Below are 19,720 nucleotides of genomic sequence, written 5' to 3'. Positions count from 1 at the left end.
ATCAGATTGGCTCACACTCTACTGCGGCCATTAGTGAACGAGGTGGATTGAGTGTCCTTTCAGAGGAGGAGAGGCTGGACACATCCACGCATACACACACACACACACACACACACACACACACTTTCAGAGGAGAGGCAGGACGGAGGGGGATCATTCAAGTCATTCAAGGTATAATACACTACTGAGATGCTATTCAAGAAATAAGTTGTTTCATCTAACATGCAGGAATGCATATTTCAATATTTTGATGTGCAACCTAATCCACTGATTGTCACGAATTTTGGTTTGACAAATAGGCCATTGTGTTGTTATATTTTACTGTCGAAAATAAGGCTTCAGAATGTTATTTAAAATGTTCTTGTACACTTACAGTGGGGGAAAAAGTATTTAGTCAGCCACCAATTGTGCAAGTTCTCCCACTTAAAAAGATGAGGCCTGTAATTTTCATAATAGGTACACTTCAACAATGACAGACAAAATGAGAAAAAGAAATCCAGAAAATCACATTGTAGGATTTTTAATGAATTTATTTGCAAATTATGGTGGAAAATAAGTATTTGGTCAATAACAAAAGTTTATCTCAATACTTTGTTATATACCCTTTGTTGCCAATGACAGAAGACAAACGTTTTGTGTAAGTCTTCACAAGGTTTTCACACACTGTTGCTGGTATTTTGGCCCATTCCTCCATGCAGATCTCCTCTAGAGCAGTGATGTTTTGGGGCTGTTGCTGGGCAACACGGACTTTCAACTCCCTCCAAAGATTTTCTATGGGGTTGAGATCTGGAGACTGGCTAGGCCACTCCAGGACCTTGAAATGCTTCTTACGAAGCCACTCCTTCGTTGCCTGGGCGGTGTGTTTGGGATCATTGTCATGCTGAAAGACCCATCCACGTTTCATCTTCAATGCCCTTGCTGATGGAAGGAGGTTTTCACTCAAAATCTCACGATACATGGCCCCATTCATTCTTTCCTTTACATGGATCAGTCGTCCTGGTCCCTTTGCAGAAAAACAGCCCCAAAGCATGATGTTTCCACCCCCATGCTTCACAGTAGGTATGGTGTTCTTTGGATGCAACTCAGCATTATTTGTCCTCATAACACGACGAGTTGAGTTTTTACCAAAAAGTTCTATTTTGGTTTCATCTGACCATATGACATTCTCCCAATCTTCTTCTGGATCATCCAAATGCTCTCTAGCAAACTTCAGACGGGCCTGGACATGTACTGGCTTAAGCAGGGGGACACGTCTGGCACTGCAGGATTTGAGTCCCTGGCGGCGTAGTGTGTTACTGATGTTAGGTTTTGTTACTTTGGTCCCAGCTCTCTGCAGGTCATTCACTAGGTCCCCCCGTGTGGTTATGGGATTTTTGCTCACCGTTCTTGTGAACATTTTGACCCCACGGGGTGAGATCTTGCGTGGAGCCTCAGATCGAGGGAGATTATCAGTGGTCTTGTATGTCTTCCATTTCCTAATAATTGCTCCCACAGTTGATTTCTTCAAACCAAGCTGCTTACCTATTGCAGATTCAGTCTTCCCAGCCTGGTGCAGGTCTACAATTTTGTTTCTGGTGTCCTTTGACAGCTCTTTGGTCTTGGCCATAGTGGAGTTTGGAGTGTGACTGTTTGAGGTTGTGGACAGGTGTCTTTTATACTGATAACAAGTTCAAACAGGTGCCATTAATACAGGTAACGAGTGGAGGACAGAGGAGCCTCTTAAATAAGAAGTTACAGGTCTGTGAAAGCCAGAAATCTTGCTTGTTTGTAGGTGACCAAATACGTATTTTCCACCATAATTTGCAAATAAATTCATTAAAAATCCTACAATGAGATTTTCTGGATTTTTTTTCTTATTTTGTCATAGTTGAAGTGCACCTATGATGAAAATTACAGGCCTCTCTCATCTTTTTAAGTGGGAGAACTTGCACAATTGGTGGCTGACTAAATACTTTTTCCCCCCACTGTATATCATAGGCTAATTCACCACTTGAGGAAGTGTAAAACTCAAAACACTTCATCTAGATCGCCAACTCTAAATATAATACCCACTGCTAGTAGCCATGTATAAATCTAACAGTTAATGTAAATGTCCTAATAAAAAATGGAAATGTATCTCAAAGCCATATCAAATATCTTATTTGTAAAATAGTTGCTACTGAGCTTTCATTCTCCCGGAGAGTGGCTCGCTAATCACATCAGCAGGCCCACCGAAACAGGCACAGCAGCAGGCCCACCGAAACAGACACAGCAGCAGGCCCACCGAAACAGGCACAGCAGCAAGTCAGACACCTCCAATACAGGAATCATGAGGATAAAGCACTTTACTGTTTGACCAAATCATGGTTTTAGCAGCCCCAAAAATGGAAGGTTTAAGTGAGGTGACCATGTAGAAGGTGCAGCTCGCACCGATACAACCAGCTAAAATGTTTACCCGCACAGCCAAGTCAAATAGTCGCAAAATGGAACTAAAAGGTCGCAGTCTGGAACCCTGGGGAGAGGGGGACTCTGCGGAGGACACGCTCAGTAGAAACGCACACACCCACTCATTTATTAGTTTTTATTTATTTATTATTTAACCTTTATTTAACTAGGCAAGTAAGTTAAGAACAAATTCTTATTTACAACGACGGCCTACCACAGCCAAACCCGGACGACACTGGGCCAATTGTGGGCTGCCCTATGGGACTCCCAATCACGGGCCGGTTGTGATACAGCCTGGAGCTTCTTGTTCTGGAGCCTGTGATGCACGTGCCATTGCATGATCAACGAGGTGGAAATGCAGCTAATATCTGAATGAAGGGCAACTCAGCAGCCCTGCTGATTTTGCAGAACCACTTGTTTGTTAATGAACAGAAGAGAGGAGGGGATACCCCATTAAGGGAGGAGTTGAAGGAGATGCCACACCTATCCAAGGACACAGCCAATGAGAATGACGGATGCTAATTGGTACTGACAAACTAGAATAAAACAGCCCTGTTTTGTTACAGCCCTATCAAATACTGCTACCAAGTCTCAACTAAGGGAGAGAAGTGGCCAAAATAGGAGGGGAAAGTGCCAATTCCAAGATGGCAGAAAGCTAAGTTTCTCAAACTGTTTTTATTTACCATCACACTCGAGGACAAAACGAGAAGACAAACGGATAAATTAAGACTAGACCAAATTCGAAACTAAACAAGTACATGACGTTGCACTATCTAGCCGTGAATCCTTTTTCGGTTAAGTCCGTCTCGGGCACCTTAAAAGGGGGTTAGACAGTGACCTTGCAAAACGACCGGTGTAATTGCATCTCTCCAATTTCATTAAACTTCCGCACCGCAGGACTAGCTATTCATGTCTGCAGGAACAAGACACCTCTCAGTCCTCCAAATAAGTCCTCTGACACACACACACACACACACACTGGAGTAATAATACAGTAGAAGCATAGTTATAGACACACATAAAGACTTGTATAGGCTCATAATTCCATATACCAATACTCGTAATGCATTATAAGTATAATCATAATCACTTATAAAATGTAGTGACATAGTGCTTCATAATTGCACTTTTTACCCAAGGGTCATACAGCATTATAACGGCAATCAGTGTGATGCATTTATAAAGTCTATGCCAATGAGCAGCACATCATTAGTACTGCGTCATAATCTTCGTTATGGTGTGTTATAGCACACTTATAAGCCACTATTAAGTCATCTTTGAATGCTTGAGGTGTTGCGTTTGATGATCATACTAGACACTCATCAGCCAACCTTCATGTCTACACCCTAGTGGATGGATGGTTGGATGGGCGAAAACAAGTTCTACCATGTTTTGAGACGGCCTCCCTTCGTCGTCAAAGTGCCGCTCCACATAATCCGAAGACAGGAGATTGCTGGGGAAAGAAAGAGAGAGGGAGAGAGAGAGAGAGCGAGCGAGCAATGACATTTCCCATTCAGGCATAATCATTACAAGAGACAAGCGCATACAAAACACATTTGTTAAAAAGCACTGTACAAATCCAATTGGATTGATGGAGGCATTGAGTAGAAAAGGGGTGGTGGAAGGATGGGGCCAGTTACCTCTACGCCATGAAAAAACACTTTGAGAGCTAGTGAGGATCGCTATATGAACACAATCCATTAGAATAATGTGTCCAATGTGTTGGTGAGGAGGAGGAGGCGAGTATATGCCGTGATTTAGCTTTAGTCTACGAGCCTCAAAATGTTACCATCATCTACAATGTTTTAGACATTCCATTCTAGTGAAGAAACCCTAGATGGATTGTATCAGGGTTGGGGTAAATTCCGTTTTTTAAATTCAGACAATTCGGAAAGTTAATTCAAATTCAACAAAATCGACATAGGCGACATTGGACATTTTTTTTTATTCGTGACTTGAATGAAAATGTCCTGAATAGAAAGCTGAATTGAACACAATCCTGTATTGTATAGAATGCTAGTGAGGGTCAGAGCAGTGTGTCAACTCACTGGTTCAGCTCCAAGTCCAGGATGAAAGATTTGCCAAAGGTTTCCACCAGGAAACTGCTCTGGGCGAGATGGACAGGCTGGGAGAGAGATGGAGGGTGAAAAGTTAGAGAGGAGTGTGTGTGTGTGTGTGAGCACAATAGGGAGAGACAATCAGTGGTGGAAAAAGTACTCAATTGTCATACTTGAGTAAAGGTAAAGATACCTAAATAGAAAATGACTAAAGTAAAAGTGAAAGTCATCCAGTAAAATACTACACTTGAGTAAAAGTATTTGTTTTTAAATATACTTAAGTATCAAAAGTAAATGGAATTGCTCAAATATACAAACCAGACACCCCCATTTTTTTTATTACCGATAGCCAGGGGCACACTCCAACATAATTTACAGGCAAAGCATGTGTTTAGTGAGTCCACCAGATCAGAGACAGTAGGGATGACCTCTTGATAAGTGCGTCAATTGGACCATTTTCTTGTCAAAATGTAATGAGTATTTTTGGGTGTCAGGGAAAATGTATGGAGTAAAAAGTACATTATTTTATTTAGGAATGTAGTGAAGTAAATGTTGGAAAACATAAATAATAAAGTAAAGTACAGATACCCCCAAAAACATAAGTAGTACTTTAAAGTATTTTTACTTAAGTACTTTACACCACTGGAGAAAATACAGGTACACTTAGGGTGTAAGGACAGGACTGAGGCAAGGCTGGCCAAGGTTATTAAAAGGTACAGTGCCTTCAGAAAGTATTCACACCCCTTGACTTTTTCAAAATGTTGCTGTGTTACAAAGTGGGGTTAAAATTGAAATAATTGTACATTTTTTTGACTCACAAAAAACTCTAATATTAAAGTGGAAGAAAAATGCTAACGTGTCAAAATAAATAAAACACTAACATATCTTGATTACATAAATATTCATTTACATTTTTTTACATTTTAGTCATTTAGCAGACGCTCTTATCCAGAGCGACTTACAGTAGAGTGCATACATTTTTATTACATTTTTTTACATACTGAGACAAGGATATACTTACCGGCCAAACCCTCCCTAACCCGGACGACGCTATGCCAATTGTGCGTCGCCCCACGGACCTCCCGGTTGCGGCCGGCTGCGACAGAGCCTGGGCGCGAACCCAGCCCAGTCTGGGCGCGAACCCAGAGACTCTGGTGGCGCAGCTAGCACTGCGATGCAGTGCCCTAGACCACTGCGCCACCCGGGTATTCAACCCCATGAGGCAATGCATGTTAGAATCACCTTTGGCAGCGATTACAGCTGAGTCTGGGTAAGCGTCTAAGTGCTTTCCACACCTGGATTGTGCAACATTTTCCCATTACTCTTTTCAAAATTCTTCAAGCTCTGTCAAATTGGTTGATCATTGCTCGACAAGCATTTTCAGGTCTTGCCATAGATTTTCAAGCAGATTTAAGTCAAAACTGTAACTCAGCCACTCAGGAACATTCACTGTCCTCTTAGTAAGCAACTCCAGTGTAGATTTGTCCTTGTGTTTTAGGTTACTGTCCTGCTGAACAGTGAATTCATCTCCCAGTGTCTGGTGGAAAGCAGATTGAACCATGTTCTCCTCTAGGATTTTGCCTGTGCTTAACTCCTTTCTTTTTGCCTTTTTTCCCCCTGAAAAAACTCCAGAGTCTTTAACGATTACAAGCACAAACACAACATGATGCAGCCACCACCATGCTTGAAAATATTGAGCGTGGTACTCAGCAATGTGCTGTATTGGATTTGCTTCGAACACTTTGTATTCAGCACAAAAAGTAAATTGCTTTGCCACATTTTTGGCAGTATTACTTTAGCGCCTTGTTGCAAACAGAATGCATGTTTTGGAATATTTGTATACTGTACTGGCTTCCTTCTTTTCACTCTGTCAATTAGAATAGTATTGTGGAGTAACTACAATGTTGTTGATCCATCCTCAGTTCTCATATCACAGCCATTAAACTCTGTAACTGGTTTAATGTCACCATTGGCCTCACGGTGAAATCCCTGAGCGGTTTCCTTCCTCTCTGGTAACTTAGTTAGGAAGGACGTCTGTATCTTTGTAGTGACTGGGTGTATTGATAAACCATCCAAAGTGTAGTTAATAACTTCAACATGCTCAAAGGGATTTTCAATGTCTGCAATTTCTTACCACTAGGTATCAGTCTTTGCGAGGAACTGGAAAACCTTCCTGGTCTTTGTGGTTGAATCTGTGTTTGAAATTCACTGCTTGACTGAGGTACCTTACAGATTTATTTATTTTATTTGTAATTAAAAAATATATATTTAACCAGGTAGGCTAGTTGAGAACAAGTTCTCATTTGCAACTGCGACCTGGCCAAGATAAAGCATAGCAATTCGACATACAACAATACAGTTACACATTGAATAAACAAAAACATACAGTCAATAATACAGTAGAACAAAAGAAAACAAAAAATCTATATACAGTGAGTGCAAATGAGGTAAGTTAAGGCAATAAATAGGCCATGGTGGCGAAGTAATTACAATATAGCAATTAAACACTAGAATGGTAGATGTGCAGAAGATGAATGTGCAAGTAGAGATACTGGGGTGCAAAGGAGCAAGATAAATAAATAAATACAGTATGGGGATGAGGTAGTTGGATGGGCTATTTACAGATGGAGTGATCTGTGAGCTGCTCTGACAGCTGGTGCTTAAAGCTAGTGAGGGAGATATGAGTCTCCAGCTTTAGAGACTTTTGCAGTTCGTTCCAGTCATTGGCAGCAGATAATTGTATGTGTGGTGTACCGAGATGTAGTAATCATTCAAAAATCACGTTAAACACTTATTGCACACAGTGAGTCCCTGCAACTTATTAAGTGACTTGTGAAGCAAATGTTCTACTCACAAACATATTTAGGCTTACCATAACAAAGTTACAAACAAAACTTCTTATTAACTCAAGACATTTCAGCTTTTCACTTTTTATTAATTTGTAAAAATTTCGAAAAACATCATTCCACTGGCATTGTGTAGGCCATTGACAAAAAAAAGAACAATTTAATAAATGTTTTATCCAGGCTGTGACAATTTTTTTGGTTGAAAAAGTCAAGCAGTGTGAACAGTTTCTGAATAATCATCACTCATTCACATTCCATTAGATGACAAGATGCAGAATCTGTCATGCCACAAGTCATTCATTGTCTTAAACAAATGATTCAATACCTTATAGTTTTGGCAAAAATGTACCTCTGTGGAGGGTTGAGAGAGAGAGAGAGCGAGAGCGCGAAAGAAAGGAAGAGAAAGAAAGAGTGCAACACAGTGAGAAAGATCGACAGAGAGCAACAAATAAAAAAAGGAATAGAAGGACAGAGTACCATCAAAGCCACAATAACACTGTCAGATAAAGATCGACGTCCCAACTCCCAACCCTGTTCCAGGTAGTGAGGGAAAAACAGCTTTACCTATCAATCCCCAATACCACTGTCTAGCCCAGGCGTCTCCAATCCTTTTCTAGCATGAGAGCTACCTTTAAAAAAATAAAACATGTCGGGAGCTCCTCTTTTTTTTTTGCTTTCAGATAGGCACATTCTTCTCATCTCCCCTGCAACTCTTCCCCGGGTCATTAGTGTACAAGAGAAAGTAGTGCACTATGCTTTCTGTCAATATACCTGGTATATATATTTTTTGAAATTAACAACTAAGTGGGGCCATATAAAATCAGTGATTTTTTCCCCTACCAAATTCTGTTTTATATATTCCCCAATTATATTTTATCTGTTTTATTTTTCCTGGTTTTAGGTTTATTTACAATTGATCATTGAGAAACAATGAAATTGGATGTTCGGAGTCCATGTCAATGGTTATATTACATTAGAAGAACTTATTGTTGTTGTTTTTTAAGAAAACTAACAAACTATTGATTTTTGAGAGTAATTCCCCTTCAATTGCACATCTGGCCCTTTAATTGCGCATCTAGCGAGCGAGGAACGTGCAATGTTATGTGCCGGTCTAGCGATGCTTCTTTACTGCTGCTGCTCATTTCATGGCAAAGTTTGAAAATAACTAATAATAGATACAAATGATATTCATTATATTTTTCTGCCAGACAAGCCTTTTTTGCAGTTAACATTTAATTGAGAAGGTTTTGGAGAAAGTATTTCTGTCAACCCACAAGACCGTTATCACATCAACTGGCTGTCTACACACGGAGTGATTAACAAACGCGCGCACCACACAAAGACAGGGTTTTTTTTTTTTTTAAGCAAATAGTGGCTTACTATGGGTGGATAATGTCAATGTTGCGTTGATCAGATAGTGGCTGGGAGCTTGCGGTGTCTGATACTTGTGAGATGTATTTATGACAGTTTGCGATGCAACACTTGAAAATTGCATCTACTTTCAGAATTGTTTGGCAAGCTACTCATAGGTGGGCTGCGAGCTACTGGTAGCTTGCGATCGACCGGTTGGCGACCCCTGGTCTAGCAGTTAGCCCCTTACTCCACCTCGGTGGCTGGGGCTAAGGACCTACTGTGCAGGAGGCTGCTGCTGGTGCGAGTGTGTGTTTGAGTGTATGTGTGCCTGCCTGGCGGAAAGCGTTGGAAATAGGAGGCGTAAGAAATACGTTCAATTTACAGCGGCGGTGGGGCACTGCCAAACCTAGACAGCCTAATTAAGACGGGCTGTATCTCAACCCAGTTTGTGACAGTCGACTGAGTCGAGAGCCTTGCTACCTGAATATTAATGGCTGTAGAGGTGCTGACACAAAGACTTTCTGTCTAATAACTCCAGCGAGTCGTTTGGTTGTACTGTATCTGACCTTAACTATCTTCTCTGTAAAAAGTTTAAAAGACAGTTGCTCTTTATCTGGGTAAGGAATGAAACGTAGGAGATATATAAAAAAAAATAACATTTAGCATGTTACTCAATTATCATTCCTATTTGCCATTAACTTCTAGGGAATGGGCATAAGTTATCCGAAATACTGTACCAGCTTTAGGGCGTGCAGACTTTATCCAGCCCTGCTCTTAAAGGCCTTGGTGAGCAGCTGATTAGTATAATTATAAAGCGATTTCGAGTAGGGAGTGCTGATCTAGGATCAGTTTTTCCTACTAGATAATATTGAAAATTATTACATGGAAAGGGGAGGAAGGGATCGTAGCTCAGCAATTTGACTGAGGTAAAAGAGGGCCTCATACAGAAACACTGCAATGACAGAGTTTCAGGAAGGTCGTCTGGGTTACACACGAGTGCTGGGCAGCCGGTGTTGGAGGGCACTCAAGGTTGCCTCAAACGGTGAATCTTCCTGCCTCGCTGAATGATTGGCAGATGGTATTGATAGGGCGGGTAATGGGAGAGACCAGGTAAAGGTGTAGAAAGGTGATAGGGGCGCGGACAGGCGGGAGAGGGAGGGCGCCCCACGGGTGGCTGCCATGGGGTATCAGGTGGGGTCAGATGAATCAGCACCATGGAAAGAGTGTGTGTGGACAGGGGTACTAGCTATCGATGTCCAAAACTGACGAGAATTGAAATGACTGACAGTGAACTTCCTCCTGGGAAAAAGGTCATTTAATTTCCTTTAATGATTGGTGGTGACAACAGCTATGACCTTTTGACCAAGCAGGCGGATGCAGTTGGGGTCAATATCAGCTCAGCACTTTCGGGGCATCGAAAGGGAAAGGGGTATCATGCCACCTACCTCGGTTTAAACCAGGGGTGAGAAACATCAATCCACTTTTGTAAGCTTTCAAAACATCAATCCACTTTTGTAAGCTTTCAAAACAGCAATCCACTTTTGTGGAAGTTTTCAAATGGCAACTAATCCAGATCTACCAATCAAAGCAGAGTAACGTTAAAAGCATCTTGTACTTTGTACCCATCCAAGATGGGAACACCTGACAATACCATATCAAGCCATTGACCTTACATTAAGGGCTTCTTTGAAAATACACCAGGCAATAAAAGTGGCAATAAAGGCTAACCTGACTAGCATTATGTCACACAAGACAAGTCTCCTCTAAGAGTGGCTTCTTTAGTAGCTATTAACTATAGTAGCCAAATAGCCTGGTCCCAGATCTGTTTGTGCCATCTTGCCAACTATACAGCACAAGCAGATCTGGGGCTAGGTTAAACTATTAATACGATTCTCATCAGTTGTGGTCCAGCACTGTGACACCCTATTAGACTACTATCTTTCCATTCCGTCTCCCTCTTCTACATCAAATGTGGATTTTAATCATTGATGAGAGAATTATTCTGCCTGGCAATGACTAATGAAGGAGGTATAAGACCAAGTCGGCAAAAAATGTGATTATTTCATCTCTCATCTCATTTAGAGAAGAAAACAATTCTTCTCTGAAGCATCTTTCATTTATAAGATCTTATTCGCTCCATTTTGCATTTAAGAGGAAGCCACACATTGCTCCCTTCTTTAAAGCAACCTATATTCTCCCCATAACTGTAAATCACCTAACCTATATGACATTTCAGTACACACTGAAAGTCTGCAGAACAATGCCTACATTATACTGCTCAAAAAATAGGCTTTGTCGCCACTGCAGCTCACCATCCCAATTGGCACCCAGTTCCCGGGGGTGATTCTCACAAAACTGGCACTTGACAAAACAGAAACACATTTTCCACCATAATTCCTCTTGGACCACTAAAATTAGGATTTGCAATTCTGTATTTAAAAATAATTGTTATGTTTATTGATCAGATATTATGCATTTTTCCACAACTACAGTACAAATGCAAAAATACCGCAACAGTTTTCAAAGTTCCGTAAAAATATTTTCTGATGTTTTTTTAAATTAGTTTTTTTACATTGCTCACCAAATGAAAAGGCCTGATTTAAACATGACTGAAAACAATTATATTTTAAATTCGTTTATTTTGTAATTTCTCATTAACACAGTATTTTCTGAATCTTGGTTTTGTCATTATATTATTCAGACCCCTTGAATTTTTCCACATTTTGTTACATTACAGCCTTATTCTAAAATGGATTAATCCACCTTTCCCTTATCTACACACAATAACCATAATGACAAAACAAAAAAAGATTTTTTAAATGTTTGTAAATGTATATAAAAAAAAACTGAAATATCACATTTACATAGGTATTCAGACCCTTTACTCAGTACTTTGTTGAAGCACCTTTGGCAGCGATTACAACCTTGAGTCTTCTTGGGTATGATGCTACAAGCTTGGCACACTTGTATTTGGGGAGTTTCTCCCATTCGTCTCTGCAGATCTTCTCAAGCTCTGTCAGGTTGGATGGGGAGCGCCGCTGCACAGCTATTTTCAGGTCTCTCCAGAGATGTTTGATCGGGTTCAAGTCCGGACTCTGGCTGGGCCATTCAAGGACATTGATACTTGTCCCGAAGCCACTCCTGCGTTGTCTTGGCTGTGTGCTTAGGGTCGTTGTCCTGTTGGAAGGTAAACCTTCACCCAGGTCTGAGGTCCTGAGGGCTCTGGAACAGGTTTCATTCAATGATCTCTCTGTACTTTGCTCCATTCATCTTTCCCCTCGATCCTGACTAGTCTCCCTGTCCATGCCGCTAAAAAACATCCACACAGCATGATTCTGCCACCACCATGGTTCACTGTAGGGATGGTGCAAGGTTTCCTCCAGATGTGACGCTTGGCATTCAGGCCAAAGAGTTCAATCGTGGATTCATCAGACCAGATAATCTTGTTTCTCAGGGTCTGAGAGTCCTTTAGGTGCCTTTTGGAAAACTCCAAGCGGGCTGTCATGTGCATTTTACCAGTGGTGGAAAAAGTACTCAATTGTCATACTTGAGTAAAAGTAAAGATACCTTAATAGAAAATTACTCAAATAAAAGTGAAAGTCACCCAGTAAAATACTATTTGAGTAAAAGTCTAAAAGTATTTGGTTTAAATATACTTAAGTATCAAAAGTAAATGTAATTGCTAAAATATACTTAAGTATCAAAAGTATAAATAATTTAAAATTCCTTACATAAAGCAAACAAGATGGCATCATTTTCTTGTTTCTTTTAATTTACAGATAGCTAGGGGCATGCTCCAACACTCAAGACATCATTCATCAACAAAGCATGTTTAGTGAGTCTGCCAGATCAGGGGCAGTAGAGATGACCAGGGATGTCCTTATGATAAGTGTATGAATTAGACAAGTTTCCTGTTCTGCTAAGCATGCAAAATGTAACGAGTACTTTTGGGTGTCAGAGAATGGAGTAAAAAGTACATAATTTTCTTTAGGAGTGTAGTGAAGTAAAAGTACAAGTTGTCAATTGTGGGGCGACGCACAATTGGCATAGCGTCGTCCGGGTTAGGGAGGGTTTGGCCGGTAGGGATATCCTTGTCTCAGTATGTAAAATGTAATGAAATGTAAAAATTGTAATAAAATGTATGCACTCTACTGTAAGTCACTCTGGATAAGAGCGTCTGCTAAATGACTAAAATGTAAAATGTCAAAAATGTCAAAATATAAATAGTAAAGTACAGATAACCAAAAAAAACCAATGTAAGTAGTACTTTCAAGTATTTTTACACCACTGCATTTTGTAATAACCAAAAAATGAGTGGAGTGGCTTCCATCTGGCCACTCTACCATAAAAGGCCTAATTGGTGGAGGGCTGCAGAGATGGTTGTTCTTCTGGAAGGTTATCCCATCTCCACAGAGGAACTCTGGAGCTCTGTCAGACTGGTCACCTCCCTGACCAAGGCCCTTCCCCCCCAATTGCTTAGTTTGGCTGGGCGGACAGCTCTACGAAGAGTCTTGGTGGTTCCAAACTTCTTCCATTTAAGAATTATGGAGGCCACTCTGTTCTTGGGGACCTTCAATGTTGCAGACATTTTTTGGTACCCTTCCCCAGACCTGTGCCTCGACACAATCCTGTCTCGGAGCTCTACGGACAATTCCTTTGACCTCATGGCTTGGTTATTGCTCTAACACGCACTGTCAACTGTGGGACCTTATATAGACAGGTGTGTGCCTTTCTAAATCACGTCCTTTCAATTGAATTTACCTGAGGTGGACTCCAATCAACTTGTAGAAACATCAAGGATGATCAATTTAAAAAGGATGCACCCGAGCTCAATTTCGAGTCTCAAAGCAAAGGGTCTAAAAAACAAGGTATTTTGTTTGTTTATTTGTAATATATTTGCAAAAATGTCTAAAAACCTGTTTTCACTTTGTCATTATGGGGTACTGGATTGATGAGAATATTTATTTATTTAATCCATTTTAAAATAAGGCTGTAATGTAACAAGATGTGGAAAAAGTGAAGGGGTCTGAATACTTTCCGAATGCACTGTACATGTTATTTTTATGTACACATATTTGGATAAAGAACAAAAGATTAAGCCAAAATTACTAAAGCATACATTTTATATTTCCTAATATTGGTGCATTATGGTAATGATAAGCAGGTTTCGGAGATGAGAATCCATGTTTCGGTAATGAGCGTTGCATAGTTTGCCATTGAAAAACTGCACTGAGGTCTATTAGAGATTCAGTAACCTAATACATCAAATTGTGTCATTTGTTAATCCCAAATTATTTGCATAACACTAAATTCACTGATCTTAATACAATTGACTAAAACACCCCTTTTTTAATAAATACTGTAATTATGTGCCTGCATTTTCAAAAAGCAAATTTTTTGGAGAAAAAGTAATTTCCCCAGTCTGTACCACCATTATTGGTGTATTAGGATGTGGCTATGTGTGGTTCTAAAGTATTTTAGATGCATTTCTTGTCATGATATGCCTATAAAGTATCTCAATATGGGCCTCCTGAGTGGCACAGTGGTCTAAGGCACTGCATCGCAGTGCTAGAAGCGTCACTACAGACCCGGGTTCGATCCCAGGCTGTGTCGTAGACCTAGAGACCCATGAGGTGGCGCACAATTGGCCCAGCGTCGTCCGGGTTAGGGGAGGGTTTGACCGGCCGAGATTTCCTTGTCCCATTGTGCTTTAGCAACTCCTTGTGGCGGGGCCGGGCACATGCACGTTGACTTCGATCGCCAGCTTAACAGCGTTTCCTCCAACGCATTGGTGCGGCTGGCTTCCGGGTTAAGCGAGTAGTGTGTCAAGAAGCAGTGCGGCTTGGCGGGGCCGTGTTTTGGAGGACGCATGGCGGGAGTCCGTGCGGGAGTTGCAGCGATAAAAAACTGTAACTACCAATTGGATATTGGGGAGAAAAAGGGGTAAAAAGTACAATAAATAAATAAATTCTAAATATGTGGGATATGGACCAAAAACTGTCAAAGAACAGTATAGGTAAGCGCTAAAACAGGTACACATGTCAAAATGGGGGATATCTTCCTTTACGTGGCAGGGTTGCTATTTGCTCAAACACAAACTCCAGATTGTGGTTTTAAGTCAATTAAATGGGGTTTATACACCCATATTTCTTGACAACCCCTACTGATGTTTTACCCCAAAAAATACAAAATAATAAATAAATAACAAATCGATACAATGTAGGCATGGTCCTAATAAATAATTTAAGTTACCAGTACTGCACACCCATTGATTATACTGTAATGAAACAGCAGGGAGCAGGTCGCTAGCCTGAGGTCCGGCGCGCTATCGACTGTGCCGCAAAAGCATGCTCGAATGGCAGAGTCGATTTCAGCGCTTATAAACCCAGGGTCGTTACAATACATTAGAATTAGCTTATTATCATCACCAAAATTAAGTTTCTCATTACTGAAATTGACCAAAAAATTCTGCGGTAATGAGAAATTTGTGTTTTGGTAATGAGAGGCCCTTAGTTGAATCTGCAAGTAATAAGAGACAGCCATTATGAGTCAGCAAACAATTGACCACATCACTAAAGCCCACTCATGCATCCATGTTGGAAAGGTAATGGCTCCGGTAGATTTTCCCAATTTCAGCTTTTTAGTATTATTTAAAAAATTAACCTTTATTTAACCAGGTAAGTCAGTTAAGAGCAAATTCTTATTTTCAATGACGGCCTATGAACAGGCAGTTAACCCACTTGAGAAGGTCAAGTGTCGTAAAGGGGGTGTTTGAGAATAAGATCCTCATTCTGAAGGCAAATAAGTTAAGAAATGAAATGAACTTGTGCTCATCTAAGGACTACTCTAGATGATGCATCATGGGGATTACAACTTTATTTAATTTTGGGGGGGTAGTTTTTACATCAGCTCGAAAAAGTGTTACGATAATGAGAAACACTGTTTTTACGTAACAAATATTATAGTTTAATGCAAACTTCAATGAGTATACAATTTTGATGATTTCTGGACAAACAGCAACATATTTTGTGTTTTATTTAAATAGGTTAGGTTTTTCTAAAGTAAGATTGTATGAAATTACCCGAGAATTCAATCTGCACGCATTTTGTTAATGAGAATTTGGGGTGAAAAATAAAACAATTCTGGAGAAAATGTACAAATTATTTAAAATAAGACCTTGTGCCAAAAAATAGGTGTCTTAGACTTCAGAATGATAGAAAGCAATGATGCATCTGCAACAATCAACTAACTCAATTTGCTATTGCCATGGTTAAAACTGGTTTCATGAGAATCGCCCATCCATCCAAATGACACTTTTATACATGCCCCAAGTGTCTATAGGAATAAGTCGTAAAGCTAGGTCATAAAGCTGTACCTAAGGGGTTAATTTTGGATTTTATTTGTGGTGAGGCAATAGAGATAATAGAGATAGCGTTTTCTATGAATTTGAGGAAGAGTTTCCCTTCAGCTACATTAGTGAGATTTGGTGGAGAGAGGGCAAGAACACTCACATCTATGTCCAATATAGTCTTTGTTTTTGTGCAATCAAAACAGGGAAAACGAAGATGAATGGGATATTTAAGCACCCCAAAAGTTGGATCTGACAGTGACCACCTTTCAGCAATGTCCATTAAGCCTGATTGGAAGTAGCTTGACATTGCTAGTTCTGTAGCCTACCTGTCTGTGCAAATATTGATAATGACTGGGGAAATTGTCTTCTCTTGTGTGTCACCTGGAGACAAAATATAGGACTCACCTGTGCTCCCTCGGTGTGGTTCTTGACTCGAGTGTCCAGATGGCGGTGAGCCAGCTCTCCCTCCGAGTCGATCTGTTGCAGGAGCCGCTTGGGCTGAGTGACTTCCTCCACAGCAGGTCCCCGGTCCCCCTGCTCCTCCGAAGGCTGCCATTCCCACGTCTCCCTGTCCCCTCTATTGCTCACCGAGCTGCTCCAGCCTTCATCCGAGCGGTTAAGGCAGGCAGCCAGAGAAAGGGGAAGAGAAGCAGGGTGATCAATCAATAGGGCTTTTGTTATCGTGAATGATGAAATGTCTGCACTGACAGCGGGCGACAACCAGCGATTGGCACGCTTTTATCGCCGGGATTGACTATTGTGATGGTGGTGTTGTGGATGTCTGCTGCAGTCTCCCATGGACGCGATTTACTGCGTAGGCTGCCACTACAGAACCTTGGAGCACAGCTCCGACTCCATCCCCATCTCGAAGGCAGCAGGCGCGCGTTACGAGGGAAATTGTTGATGCAGCAAATCTTACCGCGTAGTTCTCATGACAGGGAGTCTGCAAAATGGGACTTAAATAGCTCGGGAAATCTTAAAATAACCCGTTAATAACGAAGGGAAAGTTATAGGCCTACGTATAACGTTAAGGGTTACATTTGCGGGAAGAAAGCGCGGCTTTAACCCCCCCAGTCTCTTACCTGTCACGGCAAACCGCGCACTCACAGCAGCGAACACCAGGCATCGCACCACCAGCATGATGCTCACATAGTCCCCGGGATTTGCATGGAGCAACACCGTTGAATAAACAAATAAAACAATTGGTGGACCAACTGCAGGTGACAATTACAAAGAGCCGCAGGGGACCCCTTTAACGATGTACCCACATCACGACCAAGAACGGGTTCTCTATCTAGAAAAATATATTCTGACAAGGTTATTCATCCTCCAACAAAAGGCTAAGAAAAACCGTCATAAAATATGGATCAAATGTGTATCACTACTGGCAAAGCCGGGGAAGACTATAGGCGAATACTAGTACCTATTGGGAGTGACGCTGAGCGGTTAAATGTGATCATTCTTCCTTGGCTCGGAGTTGCTGGAAAAAGTGAACTGGAGCGATTGCAAGCGAGGGGCGTCGAATCCGCGTTGACTGGAACACGTGGGACTCAGTGCTCCCTCCCTCATCTAGCCTATTGTTGCATATTCCTGTCAGGTAGCACGGTCTCTTTTTCAGAAAACGCAAACTGCAGATTCAGTGGCAACTTTAATGTCAGGCAGCTGTATCCAGCACACTAAGTATCATAGTAGAAAGGAAAGTAATATAGGCGCGAGTGCAGTTTGACACCGATCTATGTATTGGCGGAAAGCGCCATGTACTGAAATTGTCCGACGAGCCCCATAGATACTGTTTTGCACTTAAGGACTAGGTTGCATTGAACAGCGGTATAGTACTGAAATGGGACAAACCCCTAGATTGCATATAGGAATACCTGTATAGGCAGACAATACATGATAACAGTGGCAGCATAGGCAGACGAGAGAGTAGGGTACATACACATTTCCCTACAACACACCATCGTAGTGTAGTAAAAAAAAAAAACTATGGTGTTAACCTTATTTGCAGTAAGCATACTTACCCCAACTCCACCTTCCTCAAAACAATCCAGCTATAGAAATCTGATAAGATTTCAACTCATTTTTAAAATAAATGGAAATTCACATTAATGCAGTAAAGTATTCACCTGTTCACTCAGTTAAACATTCTACATCCTAATAATGGAATAGACAAGGTTAGGTATCAGATTTGTCTGCGTCAACTGTATGAGGGGTTGACGTAGCGGTGAGCTAAAAAGGATGCATCGACCGACCCATCGCTGCCCTTCACCAAGCCGAGTCTACACTCAGCACTTAGATCCATCTCCTCAGAGTCCTTCTCCCTTGCCCTACAAGCCCGCAGTCAGCATAAAATACCTATAATAGGTAGAGCACAATACTAGAAACTAATTTACAGTTAAAGTCGGAAGATTACATCCACTTAGGTTGGAGTCATTAAAACTCATTTTTCAACCACTCCTCACATTTGTTAACAAACTATAGTTTTGGCAAGTCGGTTAGGACATCTACTTTGTGCATGACAAGTAATTTTTCCAACATTTGTTTACAGACAGATTATTTCACTGTATCTCAATTCCAGTGGGTTAGAAGTTTACATATACTAAGTTGACTGTGCCTTTAAACAGCTTGGAAAATGCCAGAAAATTATGTCATGGCTTTAGAAGCTTCTGATAAATTATGTCAATTAGCCTCAGTCAATTGGTGGTGTACCTGTTGATGTATTTCAAGGCCTACCTTCAAACTCAGTGCCTCTTAGCTTGACATCATGGGAAAAATCAAAGAAATCAGCCAAGATTAGACCTCCACAAGTCTGGTTCATCCTTAGGAGCAATTTCCAAACGCCTGAAGGTACCACGTTCATCTGTACAAACAATAGTACGCAAGTACAAACACCATGGGACCACGCAGCAGTCATACCACCCAGGAAGGACACGCGTTCTGTTTGAGAGATTAATGTACTTTGGTGAGAAAAGTGAAAATCCATCCCAGAATAACACCAAAGGACCTTATGAATATGCTGGAGGACAGGTACAAAAGTATCTATATCCAAGGTAAAACAAGTCCTATATCAACATAACCTGAAAGGCTGCTCAGCAAGGAAGAAGCCACTGCTCCAAAACCGCCATAAAAAAGACAGACTACAGTTTGCAACTGCACATGGGGACAAAGATCGTACTTTTTGGGGAAATGTCCTCTGGTCTGATGAAACAAGAATTGAACTGTTTGGCCATAATGACCATCGTTATGTTTGGAGGAAAGGGGGGAGGCTTGCAAGCCGAAGAACACCATCCCAACCGTGAAACACGGGGGTAGCAGCATCATGTTGTGGGGGTGCTTTGCTGCAGGAGGGACTGGTGCCCAAGTTAAACAATTTAAAGGCAATGCTACCAAATACTAATTGAGTGTATATAAACTTCTGACCCACTTGTAATGTGAATAAATAAAAGCTGAAATAAATCACTATTATTCTGACATTTCACATTCTTAAAATAAAGTGGTGATCCTAACTGACCTAAAACAGGGAATTTTTACTAGGATTAAATGTCAGGAATTGTGAAAAACTGAGTTTAATTGTATTTGGCTAAGGTGTATGTAAACTTCAGACTTCAATGGTCTACTTTATCAATTCATATTGGGTTTAGGAAGTACAGTCCACAACATGATATGCTGTAACCGGCTGTAAACCTCTC

The 19,720-nt window shown here is 41.0% G+C and overlaps 1 protein-coding gene across 3 annotated transcripts in view; it reads right to left on the bottom strand.

Moving 5' to 3' along the window:
* adam11 (ADAM metallopeptidase domain 11) overlaps positions 1 to 17,604 on the bottom strand; it is a 49,489-nt gene extending 31,885 nt beyond the window's left edge. Inside the window, exons 1-5 of one of the 3 annotated variants that reach the window (XM_055923003.1) lie at positions 17,114 to 17,604; positions 16,437 to 16,633; positions 7,653 to 7,678; positions 4,473 to 4,549; positions 3,811 to 3,877 (exon numbers count right to left, since the gene is read on the bottom strand). In XM_055923003.1, coding sequence (XP_055778978.1) covers positions 3,811 to 3,877; positions 4,473 to 4,549; positions 7,653 to 7,678; positions 16,437 to 16,587 — 321 coding nt within the window. In that variant the 5' untranslated portion in view covers positions 16,588 to 16,633; positions 17,114 to 17,604. The remainder of the gene's footprint in view (positions 1 to 3,810; positions 3,878 to 4,472; positions 4,550 to 7,652; positions 7,679 to 16,436; positions 16,634 to 17,113) is intronic. The other 2 variants (XM_055922985.1, XM_055922994.1) reach the window with 2 other exon arrangements.
* Between the last annotated feature and the right edge of the window lie 2,116 nt (positions 17,605 to 19,720).

The sequence above is a fragment of the Salvelinus fontinalis genome, chromosome 1 (assembly GCF_029448725.1).
Source record: "Salvelinus fontinalis isolate EN_2023a chromosome 1, ASM2944872v1, whole genome shotgun sequence".
NCBI classification, from domain to species: domain Eukaryota; kingdom Metazoa; phylum Chordata; class Actinopteri; order Salmoniformes; family Salmonidae; genus Salvelinus; species Salvelinus fontinalis.
The sequence above is the reverse complement of the archived record's forward strand: the minus strand, read 5'-3'. Positions and strand labels throughout refer to the sequence as shown.